Raw genomic sequence first — 28,000 nt, forward strand, 5'->3', positions numbered from 1 at the left:
GGTTGTCAAATAGGAGGCAGAGAGTGGGGGTCAACGGGTGCTATTCGGATTGGCGGATGGTGACTAGTGGAGTGCCCCAGGGGTCGGTGCTGGGGCCTCAGCTTTTTACCATTTACATAGATGATCTGGAGGAGGGAACCGAGTGTAGGGTGTCGAAATTTGCTGATGACACCAAGATTGGGGGAACGGCAAATTGTGCGGAGGGTGTGGAGAGTCTGCAGAAGGATCTAGATAGGCTGGGCGAATGGGCCAGGAAATGGCAAATGGAATTTAATGTTGGCAAGTGTGAGGTGGTCCACTTTGGTAGGAAGAATGGTAGGAAGGACTATTACTTACAGGGCGAAAAACTGCAGCAGGCGACGGTGCAGAGGGACCTCGGGGTCCTTGTGCATGAGTCGCAAAAACCCAGCTTGCAGGTGCAGCAGGTGGTCAGGAAGGCGAATGGGATGCTGGCCTTCATAGCGAAGGGGATTGAATATAAAAGTAGGGAGGTCTTGCTGCAGCTGTATAGGGCATTGGTGAGGCCGCAACTGGAGTACTGTGTGCATTTTTGGGCGCCGCACCTGCGCAAAGATATTTTGGCCTTGGAGGGAGTGCAGAGGAGGTTTACTAGGCTGATACCAGAGTTGAGGGGGTTGAGCTATGAGGAGAGGCTGAATAAACTGGGCTTGTACTCGTTAGAGTTTAGAAGAATGAGAGGAGATCTCATTGAGACGTATAAGATGATGAATGGGATGAATAGGATAGAGGTGGAAAGACTCTTCCCGCTCAAAAAAGACAGTAGGACTAGGGGGCACAGCCTCAAGATAAAAGGGGGGCGGTTTAGAACGGAGTTGAGGAGGAACTTCTTCACTCAAAGGGTGATGAATCTCTGGAATTCTCTGCCCGTTGAAGTGGTGGAGGCTGCCTCGCTAAATATTTTTAAGACGCGGGTTGATGGGTTTTTGATAGGAGAGGGGATTAAGGGTTATGGGGAGAGGGCGGGAAAGTGGAACTGAGCAGCGACAGATCAGCCATGATCTTATTGAATGGCGGGGCAGGCTCGAAGGGCTGGATGGCCTACTCCTGCTCCTATTTCTTATGTTCTTATGTTAATGAAATTTGATATACTTTTCCCAGGGTCTGGAAGATTTAATTACAATAATTTGAAACTAGTTAAAGAGCCATTCTATCTCTTGATTTTAAATCTAGTAACTGGAAAGTCATTGTTTATGCACCTAATCAATATGTATATTGTGACATTGTCCTCCCCAGCATGCTTATGCCTTGGAACTGCTTCATGATCAATTATATGAGGGAGCTAAAGCACTTGATGTAGGATCTGGCAGTGGAATCCTCACTTCCTGCTTCGCACGGATGGTAAGTAGTTTGTTTTTCAGGTGCCATGTAAGTAAGTAATTTTGTGCGTAAAAATTCCGGTTTTTAGACATAATTGAATGAGCACATCACTGGTAAAGCTAACATTAATTAGCCATCCCTGATTGCCTTTGCGAAGGTGGTGGTGAGCTGTTACCATGAGTCTCTGCAGTCTGGTTCAGATGCACTTACAGTGCAATTAGGGAGGCAGTTTCCGGAAGTAATGAAGGACTGATGATATTGTTTGAAATCAGAATGGTGTGGGGCTTGGAGAGGAACCTGAAGATCATGGTGATCCCATGTATCTGCTTTTCCTTGTGCTTCTAGTTGGGTGGAGGTCGTGGGTTAGAGGACCTCAGAGGAAGACTAAATAAATCATCCACTCTGCACTTTTGGTTAACGGTCGCAAATGCTTCAGCCTTATCTTTTGCACTGATGTGGTAGGTTCAGTCATCATTGAGGATGCTTGTGGAACTTCTTACCGTGGTTAATTGTTCGCCATTTATGATGGATTTGATAGGGCTGCAGAGCTTTGAATTGATTATTGGGTTGCTTTGGTGCCCAAAAGATGCTGCTGTCTAATGCGCATGTAGTCCTGTGTTGTAGTTTCACTGATCTTTCCAGAATCCTTGTTGAAGCCTGTTTGTTTACTGAACATGACTTAGTGCAGATAATCTCTTTAGTTGCTTCTCCTAACTATAGTCCAGTGATTGTTGTTGGGAACATTTATGGTGAGCTATTGTCCAGACAATTGGTGCTACAATGCTAATTAGCTCAGCATTCGCATTAAGGAGAGAAATTACTGGAGTCTCTGTACAATAACTCAGATGTGGCTGAGTTTGGGGAAGTATGGGTAAAGTAAGAAATTCAAGCTTTTAAAAATAGTATTTCATGGAGTGGGGGAAGGTGGGATCAGGATATTGAATTTAATGATCAGCCATGATCAAAATGAATGGCAGAGCTGGTTTGAAGGGACAAATGGCCTACTCTTGCTTGTATATTTCTGTGACTCTGAGCACGATATGTATTATTAACAAATAGATGCTAGGGTACGAGATCAGAAACCCCAAGGTATGTTATGAAGTTAAACCAGACCCCAGCTTTTTGCTATTTTGGCATTAATGTGCAGATATGATGTTTCACTCCAAATGTGATTCTACTGACACATTAGGAAGCTGTTATCGAAACAAGCTTTATTTAACAATGCAGTTTAACTATAATGAAATTAGCTTAACATTTGAACAGTACTTAAATATGACAAACAACAGTTCTGAACTGCTAACAACTCAATGAGTTCCAACTGGAGCAATATTCCTCTTACAAAACTTAAAACCCTCTACGCACACAGGCTTACATGCTTGTACTTGTTAATGGTTCTAGAGCTTTTTTAAAACTTCCAGAGAGACATCTTTTCAGAGAAAGAGAGAGCACACCGCCACTTCTTTTAAACAGCTTGGGTTAGCAACTGCTCTTGATTTTTTAAAAAAGAAACTAAAACATTTTTTCCTGCAGGCTTGGCTCCGCCCATTAATCTCACAACTCTGTCAATCAACCTAATCAAAACCCTATTCTGAAACCTGAAGAGAAACCCAAATAAACAAAAATGCATTAACTCTTTTTAAACAAACACATCCCGAGCAATTATTATCTTCCATTTTCATAGTTTGAGCAGCCTGTTGCTCAAACACATCAGTACCATGTAAAACCGAGCTGGATTTTAAACATGCATCTTTCAAGAAACATGACAAAAATACATTTCTTAAAGGCACACTATCATACAGAGCAGTGAACACAGTCAGTGGTGAATTTGGAATACAGGATGAGTGGTCTAATGATTTGAATCCAGATTAAAACTGTTGCTTTTAACCTGCTTGCTCTCTCTGTTTGGACTTTGCTTTAATAAGAAGATAAGAAATAGGAGCAGGAGTAGGCCATCTAACCCTTCGAGCCTGCCCCGCCATTCAGTAAGATCAAGGCTGATCTGAAGTGGCTCAGTTCCACTTTCCCGCCTTCTCCCCATAACCCTTAATCCCCTTGCCTATCAAAAACCTATCTACCTGTGTCTTAAATATATTTAGCAAGGCAGCCTCCACCACTTCAACGGGCAGAGAATTCCAGAGATTCACCACCCTTTGAGTGAAGAAGTTCCTCCTCAACTCTGTTCTAAACTGACCCCCCCCCCCCATCTTGAGGCTGTGCCCTCTAGTCCTACTGACCTTTCTGAGCGAGAAGAGTCTCTCCACCTCTATCCTATCCATCCCATTCATCATCTTGTACGTCTCAATGAGATCTCCCCTCATTCTTCTAAACTCTAACGAGTACAAGCCTAGTTTATTCAGCCTTTCCTCATAGCTCAACCCCCTCAACTCTGGTATCAGCCTAGTAAACCTCCTGTGCACTCCCTCCAAGGCCAAAATATCCTTGCGTAAGTGCGGTGACCAAAACTGCACACAGTACTCCAGCTGCGGTCTCACAAGTGCCCTGTACAGTTGCAGCAAGACCCCTCCCTACTTTTATATTCAATCCCCCTCGCTAAGAAGGCCAGCATCCCATTTGCCTTCCTGACCACCTACTGCACCTGCAGGCTGGGTTTTTGTGACTCATGCACAAGGACCCCGAGGTCCCTCTGTACCGTAGCATGCTGCAGCTTTTCTCCATGTAAGTAGTAGTCCTTCCTACCATTATTCCTACCAAAGTGGACAACCTCACACTTGCCAACATTAAATTCCATTTGCCATTTCCTGGCCCATTCGCCCAGCCTATCTAGATCCCTCTGCAGACTTTCCACACCCTCCGCACAATTTGTCGTTCCGCCAATCTGTGTCATCAGCAAATTTTGACACCTTACACTCGGTTCCCTCCTCCAGATCATCTATATAAATGGTAAATAGCTGAGGCCCCAGCACCGATCCCTGGGGCACTCCACTAGTCACCAACCGCCAATCTGAATAGCACCCATTGACACCCACTTTCTGCCTCCTATTTGACAGCCAATCCCCTATCCACGCTAACACCCTACCCCCAACTCCATGCCCCCTAACCTTCTGTAACAACCTCTTGTGCGGCACCTTATCAAACGCCTTCTGAAAATCAAGAAACACCACATCCACCAGTTCTCCTCTATCCACCGCAGTAGACACATCCTCATAGAATTCCAATAAATTTGTCAGACACAACTTCCCCTTAACGAAACCGTGCTGCGTCTGCTCTATCAAACAATTCTCCTCAAGATGCCTCGCTATTTTCTCCTTGATTACGGATTCAAGCATTTTACCTACAACAGACGTTAAACTAACCAGCCTATAATTCCCTGCCTTTTGCTTGCTACCCTTTTTAAACAACGGCGTAACATTAGCTGTTTTCCAATCTTCCGGCACTTCCCCGGAATCCAGCGAAGTTTGGAAAATAATCATCAAGGCATCCACTATCAACTCCGCCATTTCTTTCAGAACCCTTGGATGCATTCCATCCGGTCCTGGGGACTTGTCCACAGTCAGTCCCTCTAGTCTGTCTAGCACTGCCTCTCTAGTAACAATAATGTCATTCAGGCCCTCCACTCCTCCTACCATCTTCCCATCACTAACACCCAGCAAACTATTCACGTCCCCCTCCGTGAAGACCAAAGCAAAAAAGTTATTCAAGGCCTCAGCCATTTCCTCATCCCCCACCACTAAGTCCCCCCTCTCATCCTCTAAGGGTCCAACGTTCACCCTAGCCAGCCTCTTCCTTTCTATATATTTATAAAAACTCTTACTATCCTTTATATTTAGCGCTAGCCCAGCTTCATAGTTTATCCTTCCTTTCTTTATCAACTTCTTCGTCATTCTTTGTTGATATTTAAACCTCTCCCAATCCTCTTCTCGCCCACTACTCTTAGCCACTCTAAACGCATCAGCTTTTAATTTAATACTCTCCTTCACCTCCTTCGTTATCCATGGCTGATTATCTCTCCTCCTACGATCCTTTTTAACCATCAGAATAAAGTTCTGCTGAGCACCAAGAAAGATCTCCTTAAAGATCCTCCACTGTTCCTCAGCAGACCTACCTTCCAATGTGCTCCCCCAGTCAACATTCGCCAATTCCTCTCTCATCCTATTGTACTCCCCTCTGGTCAAACAAAGGACACAGGTCCGGGAACCCACTTTCTCCTCCTCCATCTGCAGCAGAAACTCCACCATATAATGATCACTCTTCCCAAGAGGATCCTTCACCACAAGGTCCCTAATTCTACCTGCCTTGTTACATAACACCAGATCCAAGGTAGGTTGCTCCCTCGTCGGCTCCAACACACACTGTTCAAGGAAACTATCCCGGCAGCATTCCAAGAACTCTTCCTCAAGCCCACTGCGTCCAACATGGGTCAACCAATCAATATGTAGATTGAAATCCCCCATAATTATCGCCGTTCCATTCATGCACGCCACATTTATTTGTGCGTTAATAGCCCGCCCCACCTCCAGATCATTATTTGGGGGTCTATAGATGACACCCACCAGCGTCTTCCTCCCTTTGCTGTTCCTAATCTCCATCCACAACAATTCCACATTCTGCTCTTTGGCTCCTATGTCTTCCCTTACTACCACCTTGATGCTATCCTTAATCAGCAGAGCTACACCCCCCTCCTTTTTCCTCCCGCCTATCCTTCCTAAACACTTGATACCCCTGGACATTCAGCTCCCAGTCCCTGTCACCTTGCAGCCACGTCTCTGTAATGGCGTATTGGTGTATTGCTTTGAACAGTGAGCAATTGGGAGGCTGGGGAAGGAAGAGTAAAGTCTGGTTGGGTCAGTCTGGGCAGTTTTCCCAGCTGATCCAAGTGGAACATCTACGCAACTTGGACAATCTGTGGCCCCGTTCTGTGAGTAGGTTTTTGGGGAGTGGGCAAGTGATCAGCATTGAGGATCATGCCAGAAGAAAAATGGACCTCTTTCAGAGTTGCTGCTGTTTATAGTAAATGTTTACATGTTATATGTATAGTGCTAGTATTAAATCTGTATTAATCTCCCTTCTGCAGTTCCACCCTGGTGGAACAACCGTCTCACCTGTACATATTACCCCTAACTAGTATCATAACTACTTGACTTCTGATAGCAGCTAGTGCATTTATGGCTCATCTGTGTCATCACAAAGCAGTGAAGGATTTTGTTTCTGTCATGGAATTAAGATTGTTTCAGTAAAAGTCATAGGTAGAATAGGGTTATTTTAAACAGTATGCTCTTAATCTTGGACTTTTCTCCCTTGAGTGAGATATTTATACTCATTGCTCTGAGATACTTGGCAGGAAGATGTTTTACACGGAATGATCTCTGTGACTTTTCATAATTTGTTTTTATTTTTGAGCCAAACTCTTCCAACTTTTCAAATGTGGCATACACTGGATAAATCCTGACATGGAGAGATGAAAACAATGTTCAGAACTTATACAGAGCTTTCTTCTTTTTTTATCTAGGTCGGTCCAAGTGGAAGAGTGGTAGGAATTGAGCATATTAAGGAACTGGTAAATGACTCGATAAGTAATGTTAAGAAAGACGATCCATCTTTGCTTACATCGGGAAGAATAAAATTTTTAGGTGAGTGAACCACTGTGTGCAAAGGATCAGCCCAAAGGTAGTTGCATAAAATGATACTTTGCTTTTGTTTCATATATCTGGCATCTGTGTTTTTAATTCTTTTCGGTGGATAAAATCTAACCTTTTTAAAGGTGTTTCACTTTGGAACCATGAATATTGATATTCCTTCTTTATTAATTGACGGGCATCTGTTTGTTCACAGTGGGTGATGGGCGACAGGGATACCCAGAGGAAGCACCATATGATGCCATCCATGTGGGGGCTGCAGCAAGTACGGTACCACAGGCAGTAAGTCATTTTTAAACCATACCATGAACTGGAGAATAATTTGCTCTCATTACAAGCTAAGAATCCTTTCTTCATTCATTCTAAATTTTGGCCAGATGGAACTAACTGAGGTTGTATTGTGTACCTAGCCATTAGCTCCAAAAGAGATACTAATTTTTTGATATTCTTTCAGGCTATGATCTGTATTCCATACCATCGGCATTGGTGGAAGTCCTTAGTTTTAAGGGAATATTTTCGCCCCCATTGGAGGCATTGATTCTTTGAGATCCAATTCCTGGGCATATGCATAGTGACCAGTGGAAAAGTGATGATGCAAGGTTTCACAGTTGAACTCAAATCTGTCCTTATCTGATACCCTTGGTTGCATTTCCGTTAGTCACATTAATCCTCCTGAACAGACTGTTAATTGGATCACAAAATAAATGGCCAGCAAGGCATAGTACTTCACACTCACTGCTGCCTCACAGCGCCAGGGATGCAGGTTCGATTCCAGCTTTTGGTGTCTATCTGGTGGGCGTGGATAAGATGGCTCTTTTGGTAAGTCAAATGGCCTCTTTCCCCACTAGAGAGTCTGTCAACCGAAAAATATAGATACTTGAAGTAGGAGTAGGCCATTTGGCTCTTCGAGTCTGCTCCGCCATTCATCTTGATCATGGCTGATCATCGAATTCAGTATCCTGATTTCCACCCGCTCACTCCCCAACCTCTTCCTTCCATATCCCTTGATCCTTTTAGCCACAAGAGCTATATCTAATTTCTTTTTGAAATCGGACAACGTTTTGGCCTCAACTAGATTATGTAGTAGTGAATTCTACTAACTGAACACCTAAAGCAACAAACCCAGTTTGTTTCTGATGTTTCATTCTTTAAAGCATTCAGGCCTATGAGTAGGCCTCCTGGAATGCCTTAAAAAAAAAGTTCTGTTTTCACTTGGACCAAGTTTCTTTCTTTGCTTGTGAGATGCAGCATGAAGTGAGAAGAAATTGAGATGTATTTTGTGGAGTTAGGCTTGGTTGATCAAAAAAGATGAGTTTGACATGCTGTGGCTTGATTGTACCTGAAACAACATGTAAAACTGGCTAATCCAGGATAGGTTTCATGGATGATGACCTGCTGATTTGCTGTGACAGTAACTTCATGCTGGGGCACATATTTCAAGAGGTTGGTTTCACCTGCAGATCTTGTACTGAAACCTTTGGAGTGAAGGTAACAGAAACTTTGAGGCTATCGCTTGAATCACACCAATGCAGCAAACTTAACATTAAACCTAGGGGTTAATCCATGTGTACAAGATGTCAACATATTTTCACAAAGCACTGATGAGCCCTAATGAATCTGCTCCAAACTGAGACCTCCATCATACTTCACTGTGACAGCAGTTATATCATCCAGTATTTCAAATTCAGATACCCATTTTGTTGGCTTATGTGACGAGGCAGACAGGGTCCTAAGTGATCCAATCGATGTGATTTCCCGGTGAGTTGGTATTGTACTGCACTCTTCAACTTGCAAGGTACAAGCAATGTTAAATGTATAACTGAAAACAGGTGAAAAAAATTTGCATTTATGTAGCACCTTTCACAACCAAGGGACATTGCAAAATATTTTGCAGTAAATTAGTTTGCAGTATAGCTTTATTGTGATGTAGAAAATTCAGACAGTTGGCGCACACAGCAATGTGACAACCAGGAATAATCTGTTTGTGATAATTGATGGATAAATATTGGCCAGGTAACTCCCCTGCTCGTCATTGAATAGTGCTATGTGATGGGACCTCGTTCACCTGAGAGCAGATAGGTTGAGATGGTAAACAAAGATCCTAAGGATGGCACCTCCAGCAGTGCCCAAGTAGCTGTTCCTGACTTTGTTCAGAATATCAACCAAGATATTTGTGGTCCAGTTTCTGGACTAGACCTTTTGACTCAGTGAGAGTGCTACTACGGACTTACGGTTGACAGTAAGCATCTGTTAGTTTTCTAAGTTAATATGATAAATATAGAAACAGTATTCTTTGCCCATGCTATGAGGTTAATCTAAATTCAGGAAGAAATGCCTCTTAAACGATTTTTATTCATTTATATTCTCTTTCTTTCCTTCTATCTCCCTCTTTGCTCCCCCCTCCTCCCCTCCAGCTGCTTGACCAGTTAAAGCCAGGTGGGAGGATGATTTTGCCAGTAGGCCCTCCAGGTGGAAACCAGATGTTGGAGCAACATGACAAACTAGCAAATGGCAGCATCAGTATGAAACCCCTGATGGGAGTGATCTATGTGCCTTTAACAGATCAAGAAAAGCAAGTGCCAAGGTGGAAGTGACTCTACACAGTCTTCCTCGGAAACAAGGTGAAGCGCTGAGGATTGGAGCATGCTGCAGTGATTTGCCTTGCTGCTTCTGTTTATTTTTTTGTAACTCCATTCCATCTAATAAATGGACTAATTCAGATATTTATTGTTCTGAGATATGGGGTTAGGATAAATAAATTACCAATGTTGCATGCTTTGGAATAGCTGTTTTAAACAGTTCCAAGTAAACACAGACTGGGAAGAGGGCTAGAAAGAGGAGATAGGTAGGCCTTTTCATCAGCCTACTAATTTGGAAGTTTTATTGTATATTTTGAATGTAGCAATTTGATTACTTGCTGGCTAATGAAATTAAAATGTTAAACTGAAGGTGTTTAATTGTCTACACAGCACATTGTTTCAGCTTCAGATTCCTCATGGGGGAAAAAAAACTGATCAAGCTGGTGGTGGGAGTGACAAGGGGGATGGGGGGGGGCGTGGAGTATGATGCTGTAGCAAAACTGGAATAAGTGGAAATCGGAGGAGAAACCTCTGCTGGTTGGAGTCATACCTGGCACAAAGGAAGATGGTTGTGATTGTTGCAAGTCGGTCATCTTAGCTGCAGGACATGCAGTAGTTCCTCAGGGTAGTACCTGTCCTGGACCCATCCATCTTCAGCTGCTTCATCACTTCCATCATACGGTCAAATGTGGGGATGTTCACTGATGCAAAGGTCAGCACCATTCAAATACTGAGTAGTCTATGTCCAAATGCAGCAAGATGTGGAGATGCTGGTGTTGGATTGGGGTAAACACAGTAAGAAGTCTGACTTCTTACAAATGCAGCAAGACCAGGACAATAGATAGACTTGTGTTGGCAAGTGGCAAGGGACATTTATGACACACAAGTGGCAGGCAATGACCACTTCCAGCAAAAGAGAATCTAACCATTGCTCCTTCAATGGCATTACCATTGCTGAATCCCACATCATCAAAATCCTGGGGGTTACTGTTGACCAGAAACTGAACTGGACTAGCCGTATAACTACTATGACCACAAGAGCAAGTCAGAGGCTAGGAGTCATGGTGGTACAGTGGTTAGCACTGCTGCCTTACAGCACCAAGGACCTGAGTTCAATTCTGGCCTTTGTGCAAACTTCAGTCACCCTTCTCGTGTCTGCGTGGGTTTCCTCCACTTTTCTCCCACTGTCCAAAGATGTGTACGTTAGGTGGATTAGCGATGGTAAACGTACAGGGTTATGGGAATAGGACGGAGGGGAGAGTCTGGGTGAGATGCTCTTTCAGAGAGTCGGTACTGGCTTAATTGGCTGGTTGGCATCTTTCTACACTGTAGAAGTTTAATGGAGTCCTGTGACAAGTAATCCATAATTCCCAAAGCCTGTCACAACCAATGCAGACTGCATTGTGCTGTGTGGTGGTGAGTTTCTTGAGTGTTGATCAGGCATTGTAGGTGATAGAGAATCTTTGGAGAATCAAGATATGAATTACTCACCACAGAATTCTCAACCTATTAACATCATTCAGCCTATAACCAATATTTAGGTATAAAAGCAAATGTATGAGAGACTAGAGAAAGGAGGAGATAAGAAGATGGAACAGGAAATGACTGGGCAAAAAAAAACAATTGCAATATGGCGGAGTAAATAGTCTTATGTGGGGGAAGGGGAGCTAGAATGATAATTCTGAATGGATGGAAATATGTGCGCCTGTTACCAAGTTTTAGATCATCTCCAAACCCAAGCTGTAATTCTTTAGTTACTCTTGTATATCAGTGCTTAACCTTAAAAGTTGGTTCCCATACCATGAGTCCTTCCAAGTGACAGATAATCAAGACATTGATCATTACAATCAGCCATCATTTCGTATGACATTAAACACACACAACCTGTTGCAGATGCAGCGCTTCCTTTCATCAGAACAGGAATGGGCCATTTAACCCCTCAAACTTGCTGTGGCGTTCTTTTGTAAAAAGTTCTAGTTTTTCACTCTGTGGATGAAGTGCTTCCCAATTTTACTCCTCCTAAAGGGCTTGATTCTAATTTTAAGATCATGCCTCGTCTTACGTTCTCCATCAGAGACAATGATATCTCTGTATCAGTCTTAAATCATTTTAAACACTTCATTTAAATCCCTCAGTGCTCAAAACTCATGTAATCTGTCCTCACAATTTAATCCTTTAAGCCATATTATCATTCTGGTGAATCAAAATATAGATTGTATCCTCCCAAAGCAAGTACATTTTTAAGAACATAAGAAATAGGAGCAGGAATAGGCCATCTAGCCCTTCGAGACTGCCCCGCCATTCAATAAGATCATGGCTGACCTGTCGTGGCTCAGTTCCACTTTCCCGCCCTCTCCCCATAACCCTTAATCTCCTTGCCTATCAAAAACCTATCAACCCGCGTCTTAAATATATTTAGCGAGACAGCCTCCACCACGTCAACAGGCAGAGAATTCCAGAGATTCACCACCCTTTGAGTGAAGAAGTTCCTCCTCAACTCCGTTCTAAACTGCCCCCCCCCTTTATCTTGAGGCTGTGCCCTCTAGTTCTACTGTCCTTTCTGAGCGGGAAGAGCCTCTCCACCTCTATCCTATCCATCCCATTCATCATCTTATATGTCTCGATGAGATCTCCCCTCATTCTTCTAAACTCTAACGAGTACAAGCCTAGTTTACTCAGCCTCTCCTCATAGTTCAACCTCCTCAACTCCGGTAACAGCCTAGTAAACCTCCTCTGCACTCCCTTCAAGGCCAAAATATCCTTGCGTAAGTGCGGTGACCAAAACTGCTCACAGTACTCCAGCTGCGGCCTCACCAGTGCCCTATACAGCTGCAGCAAGACCTCCCTACTTTTATATTCAATCCTCCTCGCTATAAAGGCCAGCATCCCATTAGCCTTCCTGACCACCTGCTGCACCTGCAGACTGGGTTTTTGCGACTCATGCACAAGGACCCTGAGGTCCCTCTGCACCGTTGCATGCTGCAGTTTTTAGCCATGTAAGTAATAGTCCTTCCTACCATTATTCCTACCAAAGTGGACAACTTCACACTTGCTAACATTAAATTCCATTTGCCAGTTCCTGGCCCATTCGCCCAGCCTATCTAGATCCCTCTGCAGACTTTCCACACCCTCCGCACAATTTGCCGTTCCACCAATCTTGGTGTCATCAGCAAATTTCGACACCATACACTCGGTTCCCTCCTCCAGATCATCTATATAAATAGTAAATAGCTGAGGCCCCAGCACTGATCCCTGGGGCACTCCACTAGTCACCAACTGCCAATCCGAATAGTACTCATTGACCCCCACTCTCTGCCTCCTATTTGACAGCCAATCCCCTATCCACGCTAACACCCTACCCCCAACTCCATGCCCCCAACCTTCTGTAATAACCTCTTGTGTGGCACCTTATCAAACGCCTTCTGAAAATCAAGAAACACCACATCTACCGGCTCCCCTCTATCCACCGCCCTAGACACATCCTCATAGAACTCCAATAAATTCGTCAGACACGACTTCCCCTTAACAAAACCGTGCTGCGTCTGCTCTATCAAACAATTCTCCTCAAGATGCCTTGCTATTTTCTCCTTGATCACGGATTCTAACATTTTATCTACAACAGACGTTAAACTAACCGGCCTATAATTCCCTGCCTTTTGCCTGCCACCCTTCTTAAACAACAGCGTAACATTAGCCTTTTTCCAATCTTCCGGCACTTCCCTGGAATCCAGCGAGGTTTGGAAAATAATCATCGAGGCATCCACTATCACCTCCGCCATTTCTTTCAGAACCCTTGGATGTATTCCATCCAGTCCTGGGGACTTGTCCACAATCAGTCCCTCCAGTCTGTCGAGCACTGCCTCTCTAGTAACAATAATGTCATTCAGGCCCCCCACTCCGACCATCTTTCCATCGCTAACACCCGGCAAACTATTCACATCCTCCTCCGTGAAGACCGAAACAAAAAAGTTATTCAAGGCCTCAGCCATTTCCCCATCCCCTACCACTAAGTCTCCCCTCTCATCCTCTAAGGGTCCAATGTTCACCCTAGTCAGCCTCTTATAAAAAGGAAGAGGCTGACTGGGAATGTTGTGCCTAAAAAGGAATGTATTTGGAATTTGACCAAGCCTCTACCAAACTGAAGCGCAATCTCTTCTTTGCTCTTTAGCCCCCCTCTGAAATAAAGGCCATCATTCCAGTAAATTACCAATTCATTGTTTAGCTTTTTTTTCCGGACTCCAGATTTCAAGTTCAGTTTGTCTCTGCTCTTGGGACGTGCCGTTTGGCTGAAAGGATTGTTTTGTGCCCAGTTCGGGGAGACAGTTCAGCACTGAGCAAAGCCATGATGGTGGCTGCACTGGTCAAGATATGTTCTGCCTCAGCTTGGGTGAATGTGTCACACTGACGGGTGAAGATATTGTTGTGTTCTTGATGTGGGTCCGTTCAACCATTAAGATATCAATAATAATTTATTTGTTGAACATTTTATCAAAATGGGTACCACGGGTGGCTATTATCTCAACCCGGATAGCTGTATTGCTATTGTTCTTTACTCCTGTTTTCCCCCTCCATTCTGTTAAGACACCGTATTTGGGTCTATGAGCTGTCCCCATGACCAAGACATTGTCAGCTAGTCATTGACATTAGTTCACTTCACTATTGCATTGAAGTACTTTCATTTTCTTTCTCCCTGACATTCTTCAGTTTTTTTAAAAAAAGATGCAGTTTAAAAATGTACTGTTAAGTACTTTTAAATGATGCTGACTAGCACCAATGTGATTCCATTGAGTGATAAAGCCCCTAGTACTCTCCACCACAATATTCAGACTTGAATTGATTGTGCTAAGTTCTCAACAGTACAAAAGCAAAATACTGAACAAAGAGCTGGAGGAAATAAAGTGCGGGGGGGATAATTCAACGTATTTTGTCGCTGCTGATGCTGGGGTTGGGAAGTACAAATATCTATTGTTTTGTTTATCCGTTCCATTGTCGTGCTGATGTGTGTATGCAGCTTTTCCTATCTCGCAAATCTAAACTCATATTGTTTGTGCTAATAACTGCCCATCGAAAATAACTATTTTGTCACTGCTGGTACTGGGGTTGGGAAGTACAAACAAAATCTATTCTTTATCCGTCTCCATTGTCATGCTGATGTGTGCATGCGGATTTTTCTATTTCACAAATTCAATCAGTTGAAATTACCAATTCATTGTTTGTGCAAATAACTGCCCTTCAAAAATAACTGAAGTGCATGCCAGATGTGACTAAGTGCTATAATAAATGTAGAATTGGCCTTTGTCATTTGTTACTGTTGGCAAACAATGAAAGAGGTCGCGGTTTGTAAGAACGAATGGGTAAATAAAACTTCCAGTGACTGGAAGATGCATCCAAAAGAAATTGAGCATGAAAATCAAACAAGCCTGAAGGAAGAGTAGCTCGCAAAAAGTGTGTGCTGGAAATACTCGGCAGATTTGGCAGCGTCTGTGGAGAAAAGAAAAAACAGCATTACAGACCAAAGAGCTTCAGAATATTGTGTGCAGTTTTGGTCTCCTTATATGAAGGATGACCTTGTTATAAAGGGAGTGCCGTGAAGGTTTACCAGGCTAATCCCTGGAATGGCAGAACTGATGTACAAGGAGAGAGTCAGTTGGTTTGGATTATATTTGCTGGGGTTTAAAAGAATGAGGTGGGGAGGGTGTGGGAGGAGAGAACGAGATGGGGGACAAGTAGAGAATCGCAGAAATCAAAAAATTGTAACAGGACTAGATGGTAGATGCAGGAAGAATATTGTAGATGGTGGGGGAGTCCACTATGGGTGGCACAGTGGTTAGCGCTGCTACCTCACAGCGCCAGGGACCTGGGTTTGATTCCTGACTTGGGTCACTGGTCTGTGTGGAGTTTGCACATTCTCCCTGTGTCTGTGTGAGTTTCCTCCGGGTGCTGCTGCTTCCACAGTCCAAAGATGTGCAGGTTAGGTGGATTGGCCATGCTAATTGCCCCTTAGTGTCAGGGAGACTAGTTAGGGTAAATGCATGGGGTTATGGGGATAGGGCTTGGGTGGGATTATGGTCAGTGCAGACTTGATGGGCTGAATGGCCTGTTTCTGCTTTGTAGGATTTTATTATTCAATGAACCGGGGTCATAGTCTTAAGGATAAGGACTGAGGTAAGGGGAAATTTTAGGATTGAGATAAGGAGAAATTTCTTCACCCAGAAAGTGGTAAGCCTATGGAAGTTGCTCCAACAGAAGGTACTTGGGCCAAATCATTTGTATGTTTTCAAGAAAGAGTTAGATATAGATCTTTGAGCGAAAGGAATCCAAGGATATGGGGTGAAGGGCAAGATCTGGCTGTTGAGTTGGATGATCAGCCATGATCCTAATGAATGGTGGAGCAGGCTTGAAGAAAGACCAATTGCTGTTTCTATTTTTGATGTTTCTAGAAGTTCTTAAGTATTTTCTATTTTTTTTTCAGATTTCCAGCATCTGCAGCATTTTACTTTTGTAAAAGAATGATTTTCTCTTATTGATATATAAAAAAAAACTTTTGAATCATTTTCCCCAGTTTATCTAGTAATATGTCTGTTATTGTAAGTGGAATTTATAACATAAACACACTATTTCCCTCAGTATTGCAATTAAACATTATGCATTTGGCTTCTTAATTTAGTTCTCCTGAGATTTGACCAGAATTGATCCAGTTTCCTCAAAACTAGAACAACCTGTATTTATGTAATGAAACATTCCAAGGTTCCCAGTTGTATAAATGGAGTAAAATTTGTTACTGAGCAGTATAAAGGGCTGGTAACCAAAAGCTTGTCAGATGTAAGGATTAAAGGTGTGCTTGAAAGGATGATGGGGTTTTGGTAGGGAAATCCAGAGCTTGCGGTCTTGGTAGCTGATGGCATCGCCACAAATGGTAAGAGCATTTAAAATAGATCTTGCTTAAGAGGCCAGAATTGGTGGTGTGCACTATCTAGGGCAGGAAGACACTAATTTTAATTTATTCTTTCATGGGATGCAGGCATTGCTGATGAGGCCAGCATTTGTTCCCAATCCCTAATTGCCCTTGAACTGAGTGGCTCACTTGGCCATTTCAGAGGGCAGTTAAGAGTCAACCACGTTTCTGTGGGTCAACAGTCATGTAGTGCAGACCAGGTAAGGATGGCAGATTTTCTACCCTGTAGGAGATTAATGAACCAGATGGGATTTTGCAACAATAGTTTCATGGTTACCATTACTGAGACTAGCTTTCAATTTCAGATCGTATGACCTGAATTTAAATTCCACCAACTGCCATGCTGGGATTTGGACCATGCACCAGGACATTCGCCTCCGCCTCTAGATTATTAGTCCAGTGACATTACCACCATAAGATAGTGGCAGAGTCATGATGATGCAAATGTTTAAAATTAAACTAATCTAAGCCAGTATAGTAGTTCAGTGAGCAAACATGATGGCAGCAGTTTTAGTGACCTCTAGTTTAGAGGGTTGAATGTGGGAGGCCAGCCAGGAATGTGCTGGGGTAGTCGAACGTAGAGCTACCAAAGGTGTGAGTCAGTTTCGGTTGCAGTCTCAATCCAGTTGTCCACTCTGCGATTTCTTCAACTGTTCTTGATCCAATTCTCCTCTGGGGTTGCACTGGTCAAATCTGATCTAGTTTGTGAGGCTTGATGGGCTGAATGGCCTGTTCCTATTTCTTGTGATCTCCTCTGTGGATTTTGATTCTGCTCTTCAGATCAGTTTGATCACTCGGTCGTCATTGCTCTAGATGGGCAGTTCATCGATCAAACCTGCTGTAATTTGAGTCCACAGGAAAATGGGTGTGGAAGCTGTCATACTGGGAAATGCCCTAATTCCTTTCCTGGTCTTGGTGAGATGAAGTGCCTAGTTTGACTAAGTTACACGGAGATTTACTCTTGGTTTCAGTGCAGATGTAGAAATGCATAAAGGCCACATCAGATGACTGAAATGTCTGGAGCCCAGCTGTCCTTTATAAACAAAAATGTGTTTATTTTAAGAGTTAAATCACCCAGAAAGCTATCTTAAAATTTAATTACTAAGAACGTAACATAAGAAATAGGAGCAGGAGTAGGCCATCTAGCCCTTCGAGCCTGCCCCGCCATTCAATAAGATCATGGCTGATCTGAAGTGGCTCAGTTCCACTTTCCCGCCCTCTCCCCATAACCCTTAATTCCCTTGTCTGTCAAAAACCTATCTACCTGTGACTTAAATATATTTAGTGAGGTAGCCTCTACCACTTCAACAGGCAGAGAATTCCAGAGATTCACCACCCTTTGAGTGAAGAAGTTCCTCCTCAACTCCATTCTAAACTGCGCCCCCCCCCCCCCCTCCCCCCCCCTTATCTTGAGGCTGTGCCCTCTAGTCCTGTTGTCTTTTCTGAGCGGGAAGAATCTCTCCACCTCTACCCTATCCATCCCCTTCATTATCTTATACGTCTCTATAAGATCCCCCCCTCATCCTTCTGAACTCCGAGTACAGACCCAGTCTATTTAGTCTCTCTTCATAGTCCAACCCCCTCATTTCTGGTATCAGCCTAATGAACCTCCTCTGCACTCCCTCCAAGGCCAAAATATCCTTGCGCAAGTGCGGTGACCAAAACTGCACACAGTACTCCAGCTGCGGACTCACCAGTGCCCTGTACAGTTGCAGCAAGACCTCCCTGCTTTTATATTCTATCCCCCTCGCTATAAAGGCCAGCATCTCATTTGCCTTGATCACCTGCAGACTGGGTTTTTGCGACTCATGCACAAGGACCCCCAGGTCCCTCTGCACTGTAGCATGCTGCAGCTTTTCACCCTTTAAATAGTAATCCCTCCTGCTATTATTCCTGCCAAAGTGGATAACCTCACACTTGCTAACATTTGTACTCCATCTGCCAGGTCCTCGCCCACTCGCTCAGCCTGTCTAGATCCCTCTGCAGACTTTCCACACCCTCCGCACAATTTGCTTTTCCAGTCATCTTTGTGACATCAGCAAATTTCAACACCCTACACTCAGCCCCCTCCTCCAGATCATCTATATAAATGGTAAATAGCTGAGGCCCCAGCACCGATCCCTGCGGCACTCCACTAGTTACCAACCGCCAATCCGAATAGCACCCATTGATACCAACTCTCTGCCTCCTATTAGACAACCAATCCTCTATCCACGCTAACACCTTACCCCCAACTCCATGCCCCCTAACCTTCTGAAGCAACCTTTTGTGCGGCACCTTATCAAACGCCTTTTGAAAATCGAGAAACACCACATCCACTGGTTCCCCTCTGTCTACCGCTCTAGTCACATCCTCATAGAATTCCAATAAATTCGTCAAATGTGACTTCCTCTTAACGAACCCGTGCTGCGTCTGCTCTATCAAACAATTCTTCTCTAGGTGCCTCGCTATTTCTTCTTTGACGGATTCAAGCATTTTTCCAACAACAGACGTTAAACTAACCGGCCTATAATTCCCTGCCTTTTGCCTGCTACCTTTTTTAAACAGCGGTGTAACATTAGCTGTTTTCCAATCTTCCAGCACTTCCCCAGAATCCAGCAAAGTTTGGTAAATAATGACTAAGGCGTCTACTATCACCTCTGCCATTTCCTTCAGAACCCTGGGATGCATTCCATCCGGTCCTGGGGACTTGTCCACCATCAGTCTCGCTAGTTGATCAAGCACTACCTCTCTAGTGACAGTAATCGCATTCAGGCCCTCAACTCCTACCATCCTTCTATATTTAATATCAGGCAAACCATTCATGTCCTCCTCCATGAAGACAGGCAAAAAACTTACTTAAGGCCTCAGCCATTTCCTCATCTCCCACCACTAAATCCCCCCTCTCATCCTCTAAGGGTCCAACATTCACTCTAGCCAGCCTCCGCCTCTTTATATATTTGTAAAAACTCTTACTGTCCTTTCTTATATTTAGTGCTAGTTTAGCTTCATAGTCTATCCTTCCTTTCTTTATCAACCTCTTAGTCAATCTTCGTTGATTTTTAAACCTCTCCCAATCTTCTACTCGCCCACTACTTTTAGCCACTCTAAACGCATCAGCTTTTAATTTAATACTCTCCTTTATTTCCTTCGATAACCACGGCTGGTTATCACTTCTCCTACGTTCCTTCTTTACCATTGCAATATATTTCTGCTGAGCACCGAAAAAGATCTCCTTAAAGATCCTCCACTGTTCCTCAGCAGTCCTACCGACCAATCTGTGCCCCCAATCTACATTTGCCAATTCCTTTCTCATCCTATCGTACTCCCCTCTGTTCAGAGGACACAGGTTCGGGACCCTACTTTCACATCCTCCATCTGCATCAAAAACTCAACCATACAATGATCGCTCGTCCCAAGAGGATCCCTCACAACAAGATCCCTAATTCTACCTGCCTCGTTACATAACACCAGATCTAAGATAGCTCTCTCCCTCGTCGGTTCCGTCACACACTGTTCAAGGAAACTATCCCGGCAGCATTCTAAGAACCCTTCCTCAAGCCCACTGTGTCCCACATGGGTCAACCAATCAATATGTAGATTGAAATCCCCCCATTATTATCGCCGTTCCATTTTTGCACGCATCATTTATTTGCTTGTTTATAGTTAATTAAAGTTGCTTATGTCGACAGAATGGTATAATTCAATTATTTGCTAAATAATTGTCTTGAAACACTTCACATTGTTCATGACCTGACTGTCTTTTAACTTCAGTGATGCTACTTGTACTTACTGAGGGGGAAGCAATGGCCTAGTGGTATTAGCAGTAGATTATTAACCCAGAAACTCAGCTAATGTTCTGAGGACCTAATTTTGAATCCCACCAATGCAGCTATGACAAATCTGCTTGGAACCATGTGTATTCTACTTGGTGTGCGAGAGTGGACGAGTAATAGTAGGGTTTCTAGCCTGTACACAACTCAACATTTGTGATCTTGTGAATGGTCACAGTGCACCAACTGTAGCAAAGGAGACCAAAAAGAATCATGTTGAGTCAGTCCATAACCTACAACAGCTGCACCCACACAGATTCAACATTCAGACTTAAGTCAGATCCTAAGTCAGGATCTGTTCCAACAACACCTGGACGGAATTACAGAAAATTTGAATTCAGTAAAAAAAAAAATCTGGAATTAAGAATAACCGTGGAACAAGATCCCAACATGAGAAGAATTGAATCCCAAATTCACAAGCAATTTTTTCCTCCAAATTGGATGCCAAATTTAGGTGTCGGTTAGTTCATTTGTTGGAAAAACCCATCCGGTTCACTAATGTTCTTTTAGGGAAAGAAATCTGCCATCCTTACCTGGCCTACATGTGATTCCAGAGCCAACGGCAATGTGGTTGACTCTCAACTGCCCTTGGACAACTGGGGATAGGCGATTAAATGGGCCAGTGATGCCCAAGTTCCATAAATGAACAAAAACAAATACAAAATATTTCAATGATCGTTTTGCATAGTTGGGATGCACAGATTAGTCTACTTGAATATTGCATTTATATTTCTGGATTAAGATAGTTTAGGATGCATTGCAGTATAAATGGGGGAATGATTCATATTAAAGTTCAGGGCATATGCAGTTTCATTTGTTTTTTCATGTGTGGTGATGGAGCTTTTATTGATCACCCTTTAATACAGGAGAGCCTGGTGTTTCCTTTATGCAATTAATTGGTTTCTTCTACAATGTGGTCAACTTGAGACAAAGTCCACTGTAGATTTCTACTTTAACAGTAGGTAGAATTACATTTTTTGTCTAGCATTTCCCCAGGGAGGTATTGTACCAGGCCAATTCTGGAATGTTTAAGTAGGAGCAGACAGACTGCTGTAGCAAAGGAGAACTTGTATGGTGAGATTATAATCCTGACACAACTGTTGGGTTGGGGCTTGTGGTTTAAAAGCTCCATCATGTGCAGTTTTCTCTGTTGTAAACATGTCAGCATTATAAACTAGAACTATTGTTTGCTGAACCTCATTTCACACTGTAACCAAATTGTCCAAGTACCTTGAGGGAACCTGGCCTAAGTTGCAACAGCCCTTACTTAACCAAGTAGCACATACAAAGCAGTAAAAGAAGACTAGAGCTAGTACATGTACATTATAAGAGAGCTCAGTAAAGAGGTCTACTCTTGGATTCAATTGATATGGGTGCGTGTGTACATCTCACCAGCCAGAATACTGAAAGACTTTTGGGAGTCCCAGTTACAATCTGCACTAGCCAAACTGACCGTATACAATTGGTCAGCTCATTAAAATGCAGCTATGACAAATCTGCTTGGAACCATGTGTATTCTACTTGGTGTGCGAGAGTGGACGAGTAGTAGTAGGGTTTCTAGCCTGTACACAACTCAACATTTGTGATCTTGTGAATGGTCACAGTGCACCAACTGTAGCAAAGGAGACCAAAAAGAATCATGTTGAGTCAGTCCATAACCTACAACAGCTGCACCCACACCGATTCAACATTCAGACTTAATGCTATACTGTGATGCAATCCCAACAGTCAATCCTCATAAAATGTGCGCACAGCACTTGCAGGAGAAGTTTAAGGGCAAGGTAGATAACATAGAAATAACCTTATCTGCTACGTGCAGCTCTTTCATATGCACAGTGAAAAATAAGGAACAGTGCGGGTGTGCTTGGACTCCGAGACCTGTAAATCTAATCCTTAAGATGTCCATGCAAGATCCCAACATGAAAAGAATTGAATCCCAAATTCACAGCAATTTTTTTTTCTCCAAATTGGATGCCAAATGCAGGTGTCGGTCAGTTCATTTGGCAGAGGGATCCCAAGATCACTAAGTTCAGGACACCTTTCAGACGATGCAGTTTTCAGAGGTTATCTTTTGGCTTATCCATAAGTCAGGATCTGTTCCAACAACACCTGGACGGAATTACAGAAAATATCCCTGGATCTGTATGCATTTCAAATTGACATTGGAGTAATGGACAAATCCAAAAACGAACATGATCGAAATGTATGCTTGCTAATGGTAGTGGCTTGTCATGAAAGGCTCAATTTCAGCAATAAATGCCGGGTGAATGGAGGTTAGATTTTTTTGGGTCTGTTTATTCAAGTTGTTCAACCCCAAAGATGTGTGGGTTAGGTTTTTTGGCCATGCTAAATTGACCCTAGTGTCAGGGGGATTAGCAGGGTAAATATGTGGGGTTACGGGATTAGGGTCTAGGTGAGATTGTGGTCGGTGCACTCTCGATGAGATGAATTTGTCTCCTTTTGTACTGTAAGGATTCCATGATTCCACCCTGACCTCAGGACAGAGAGGACTGATAGAGATGTTCAACTTCTCAGTACCATACCTACCCAACCTTGCCATCACTTGGCAAGCATCATCACTTGGAGAGCTGTGAAGGAAGGGTGTTCCACACATGTGGCAGGATCATCAAAATGTATTTGCGTCAGTTAATAGGCATTGTCAGAAGAGATAATGTAAATGCAGGAAGGATGTTCTCGATGGTGGGTGTGTTCAGAACCGGAGTCACAGTCAGGATTTAGGGTCAACCATTTAGGGTGGAGATGAGGAGACATTTTTTTCACCCAAACAGTGGTGAGCCTTTGGAATTCATTACCACAAAGTAACTGATGCCAAAACAGTGGGAGTCCAAGTTACAATCTACAATAACCAGACTGTATACAATTGGTCATCTCATTAAAATGCAGCTATAACAAATCTGCTTGGCGGCTAGATATAGCACTTGGAGTGAATGGGATCAAAGGTAATGGGGAGAAAGCAGGATTAGGCTATTGAGTTGGATGATCAGCCATGATCGTAATGAATGGCAGAGCAAGCTCGAAGCCAAATGGGCTCCTCCTGTTCCTACCTTCTATGTTTCTATGACATATTCTACAATATTACGTCTATGGAAAAAAGACAGTCTTAGAAATTGACATGATCAAAGTGTCTGAAGAAGAGTTCAGGGCATTTATTATGCAAGATAAATTGCATTTGGCTCAAATCATCTATTACAAATGCAATCTAATTCAAACATGAGTGCAAACATTTGCTTCGGTATTCAGCATTACAAAATTCCACACATATATACTTGACAAATGGCTCATTGTAGAAACTGAAAAACCATTAGAAATGATTTGACACATGCCACCGATGGCTGCATCAGCCAGGTTACAGGGATACATGGCTACGTCTTCGCCATGGAGCAGGTTTGCAAATTCGGGAGGAGGAAACCTGGGTGTTTTATTACCTGCAAGTAGACATCAAGATCAAAGATGTACTCTGCCAATCTGAATTTTGGTCAACACCTGGTGAAACCAGATTCAGGAAGGTAGAATGAATTGTCCACAGCTCAAGACAATATGGAGAGTTATTCTAGAAGGTTGGTGTGATATGTAAGAGTTGTCAAATGTCTGGAGGTAAACTAGTGTGACCTGATGCTTTTACCTGAAGCTCTTTGCCAGAACATATTGTCACAGCAAGAGCATATGTATTGGCCAGGGGTTAACAATGATATCAAAAGAGAAAAGGCTGGAAAATCTCAGCAGGTCTGGTAGCATCTGTAGCTTTGACAAAGGCTCACCTGAACTCGAAATGCCAGCTCTTTTCTCTCCTTCAGATGCAACCAAACGTGCTGAGATTTTCCAACATTTTCTCTTTTGGTTTCAGATTCCAGCATCCGCAGTAATTTGCTTTTAACAAGGATATTGCAGTGGTAGTCAGGATGTGCAAAGCATGCCAGCCACCAACCATGACAACACAGATCTCTGCTCTTGCATCTCCTAAACAATTGTGCCATTTAGTTTGTATTGTTATACATTCTTCATGTGGATAATATCACATCACATTTGTGTAAAATGCCATCTGCCATGTGCCTAGTTTACCAGTCTGTCCTGAAGTGTGGTTCTTTCCTCATTGTTTACATTTGAGTTTCAGATCCAAAGATCCAAACTTTGAAATTATGTCCTGTATATCAAAGTCTTTTAACTTTATTGAAGACAAGGGATCCAAGGGCCAACCCCTTTTGGAGCACTACTTAATTCTTCCATTCAGCTTGAAAAGCAAATGTTTTATCACTATTCTGTGCTGCCTGTCCTTCAGCCAATGTTGTATTCTTACCATTGTCCCCTTTTAATCCCATAAACTTCAATTTTGCTGAAAAGCTTAGTGTGATATTTCATCAACTTGCCTTTTGAAAGTCTGTATAAACAGAAACCCTGTGCAGCTTCCTCTGTCACTTCATCAAAGAACTCAAAAGTTCTGTTTGCACAACTTATGATTTAATTGCTCACTCCATGTTTCCCACCCAAAATTGAATCTAACTAGACTTGACCTAACCCCCAGAAGTAGTATAGGCAGATAATTAGCTGGTCCATTCATTGCACTTGTGTAAACTGCTGCACTGCAACTTCTGTATAGTTGCCTTCTATCATCTGCCCCCCCCCTTGCTGCCACAATCAAAAGATGTGCAGGTTGGATGGATTGGCGATGGTAAATGTGTGGCGTTATCAGGAAAGGATGGGCTGAATGGCTCCCTGCACTGTAGGAATTCAGTGGTTTGGAAGAAACCAATAAACCAGTAAATTTATAGAAAGAAACTGAAAAATTCCTCTGTCCCTGGAAGGTTGAAATGAGATCCTAGTGACCCATCTTCCTGTGTGTAGACATGCCACCGTTGTGATCTTAACTGATCCCTTTTGACTTCTTGCAGTAAATCTGCACTCTCTGCTTGAGTTAGTATCTTATTTCAACATCTCCAAGTCCCCTGTTGGGACTGATTTTGATACTACATTTAAGTTGGCAGATTCTAGGACAACTAAGATTGATGGACTTCTATTTTGGAATCAGTTGCTGTGTAAACTTTTTGATCCAGTGGCATGTTTGCAGTATGTGTAAGCAAAATACAATCCAATGTGTCCCTGAGGTAGGTAGCTAGGTCATTGCATACAAATAATAGTAACATCTTGGCCATTGGGCCAGTGCTGGCTTTTACAAAGAGCTTTCCAGTTAGTTCCATTCCACCTCCTCACCTCCTGAGCCTTTGCCCTATAGACCAGCAATTCTTCCCATCCATTATTTATTCAATTCCCTTCGCATTACCTTTGAATCTCCACCACTTTTTCAGGTAATGCATTCCAAATCGTCATAACTTGCAGCTTAATAACATTGTTCCTCTGGTTCTTCAGCCACTTACCTTTATTTGCCCTCTGGTTGCTGATCCTCCTGCCAATATCAGGCATCTCTAAATTGACTTATCAAAAGCCTTTGTAATTTTTAACACATTATATCTTCCCTTCTGCATACAAGATCAATGGCTACAATGCAGTGTCTCAAACCTAGCTGTCCAAAATCCAGAGTTGTGTGAAAACTGGATGTTTTTAGATTGTCATGCATCAATTTTAATGGAGTAAAATTTAAAAGTAGAACTTAGCTGGTCAATTGAGCTAGCACTGTTGCATGTGGTGTCTGACTAGTTATCCCCTTCAATGCTGCTTGTGTGCACCAGCCTATGCCCATACTCCAAGTGACTCTTGACCCCAGTTGACCCAAAGCACCTCATCTGAAATCCAGGGTGGCCCCAGTCATGAGCTTGAGATGCTGGACCTGGAGCAGAATCTGCTGAATGAAAAGCACCTAGGCTTTTTTTTAAACATGGTTTATTATTGTGATCACTTGGATGGGCTGATTGTGTTACAGTTTCTAACTTTTCTTTTAAACCTGCAGGGATGAAATGTGAAGCTTCATCTGTGTGCTCAGAACCTGATGTTAATGTGGAGTACATATCTCCAGTTCTAAATGCTTTGAAAATGACAGCATTGCAGCTTGTTTTGGACTTAAAAAAACACACACACACACTTGATGACTGGTGTGGAACAGTGTTCTTTTAATGATTCAGCAAACCTAGCCTGGGAAGAGGCTGCCATGAAGGGTTTTTTTTTTAAAAAAGTGCAGAGTTGGAAGAAATTTAATGCGGCTTGGTTTCGTTTATAACTGGCAAGAGTGAAGCTGCAGCAAGGAGATACCAGCAGATGTGTGGTGTGGCTAGTTTTTTTTCCTCCCTCATCTTGAATTGATCGGTGTTCAAAACCTGCACCATTACAACTTAAAGTTAACTGTGTGCACCCATGACATAACGTATGCAAGACCTTTCTGTATGCAGGTGTAACTAAGCACTAAACATTGAAGATTGTAGTGTGCCTTGAGTTGCCATCAAGATCGCCATGTTTCACATCTTGTTCCTGGAATCAAACCTCCCAAGCACTACATGCTGACGGCGGCACATGCACTGTTGATTGTAAACTCGGACAGATTTGAACATATTGATGCTTTCAACATTAGTTTTTAAGTTCTGTGCTGCTATTCCTTTGTTTTGTGATGCTTCACGGTTGAATGTAGTAGAAATGATATAATCCATGCTCTATAAGCTAATGACACATTATGGATCGCAGTTAAAATTTCCGCAATGTACGCATTATTGCTTTGCAAAATAAAATTTAAAAGCAGATAAATTGTTTAGTACTTTTTCCTGAACTGTGCTAAGCAGCAATATTGCAAAAGTGTATTAAAAAAAACAATATGCTAGAATTGGTGGAAGTGATTTGCTCTCCCTCCAAAATTATTAATGAAAGGGTATGGAAATCCTAAAAGACATAGCAAAGAGCCTTGCCCATACTGCTCTACTCTACTATTCAATCATCATGACTAATGCAACATTGGCCTCTACTATCTGTTCCCCATAAGCCTTGGCCCCCTTAGTTCAAAATTCTGCCTGAATATATATTTAAGACCAAATTCTCATAGCACTCTGGAGTGGAGAATTCTAAAAATTCAGGATCCTGAGAAGAAATCCCTCTGTCTTAAGTAGGTACCTCACTAAGTACAAATCATACTGATATTTCGTGATTCTAGGTCCATCGTGTCTGTGCTAGCTTTTAGAAAGAGTTTCCAGTTAGTTCATGCATCTCTTCCTCTTTAACCCAATCCTTTACCTCCTGGCAGTTCTTCCATTCAATTGTTTATTCCGTTTCCTTCCAAGTGTTACTACCGACTTGACCTGTGTGCCCAATAGGTCGGCATGATGCATCATGTGCGTTGGTGAAAAGTTAGCAGGCTTTCCCCTTTTGTGCGCTATTTTGTTTCTCATTTTCAGCCCACATCACTGGCCAGCAATAGTGTGAAGAAGCGAGTTGTTAAAGCTGCCCCCCCGCCCCCATCACATTCTCATCCTTATCAGAGTTACATTACCCTGATGATGCTGCACCAACATTCCGTTCTGAGGAATATCTGTGGTGGTAAATGGACAGACTCATACCTGTGAAGAGTTTGTTTGACCATCAGTGTCAGGCAGATGAATGTCATTGTCCAATGTTTCTTATTGCCACCTATCAGCATTGACAATGTGATGCTGGAGCTTGTTGATAACTTCACACATCTATGCTCCACAATCACCAGCAATCTGTCACCTGTCACTGAAATCAACATATACGTTGCAAAAGCTGCAGCTGGTATGTCCAAGCTGTGTTAAT

At 42.9% G+C, this 28,000-nt stretch overlaps 1 protein-coding gene across 1 annotated transcript in view; it reads left to right on the forward strand.

Annotated features, from left to right (window-relative positions):
• The window catches only part of pcmt (protein-L-isoaspartate (D-aspartate) O-methyltransferase), a 49,971-nt gene extending 23,561 nt beyond the window's left edge, over positions 1–26,410 (forward strand). The window contains exons 4-8 of the mRNA XM_080200128.1: positions 1,255–1,359; positions 6,806–6,926; positions 7,129–7,214; positions 9,347–9,553; positions 26,199–26,410. Of these exons, the coding sequence (XP_080056254.1) occupies positions 1,255–1,359; positions 6,806–6,926; positions 7,129–7,214; positions 9,347–9,526 (492 nt within the window). The 3' untranslated portion in view covers positions 9,527–9,553; positions 26,199–26,410. The remainder of the gene's footprint in view (positions 1–1,254; positions 1,360–6,805; positions 6,927–7,128; positions 7,215–9,346; positions 9,554–26,198) is intronic.
• Positions 26,411–28,000: the final 1,590 nt, after the last annotated feature.

This window comes from Carcharhinus amblyrhynchos, chromosome 12, assembly GCF_965287045.1.
Source record: "Carcharhinus amblyrhynchos chromosome 12, sCarAmb.v2.hapA, whole genome shotgun sequence".
In the NCBI taxonomy this organism is placed as follows: domain Eukaryota; kingdom Metazoa; phylum Chordata; class Chondrichthyes; order Carcharhiniformes; family Carcharhinidae; genus Carcharhinus; species Carcharhinus amblyrhynchos.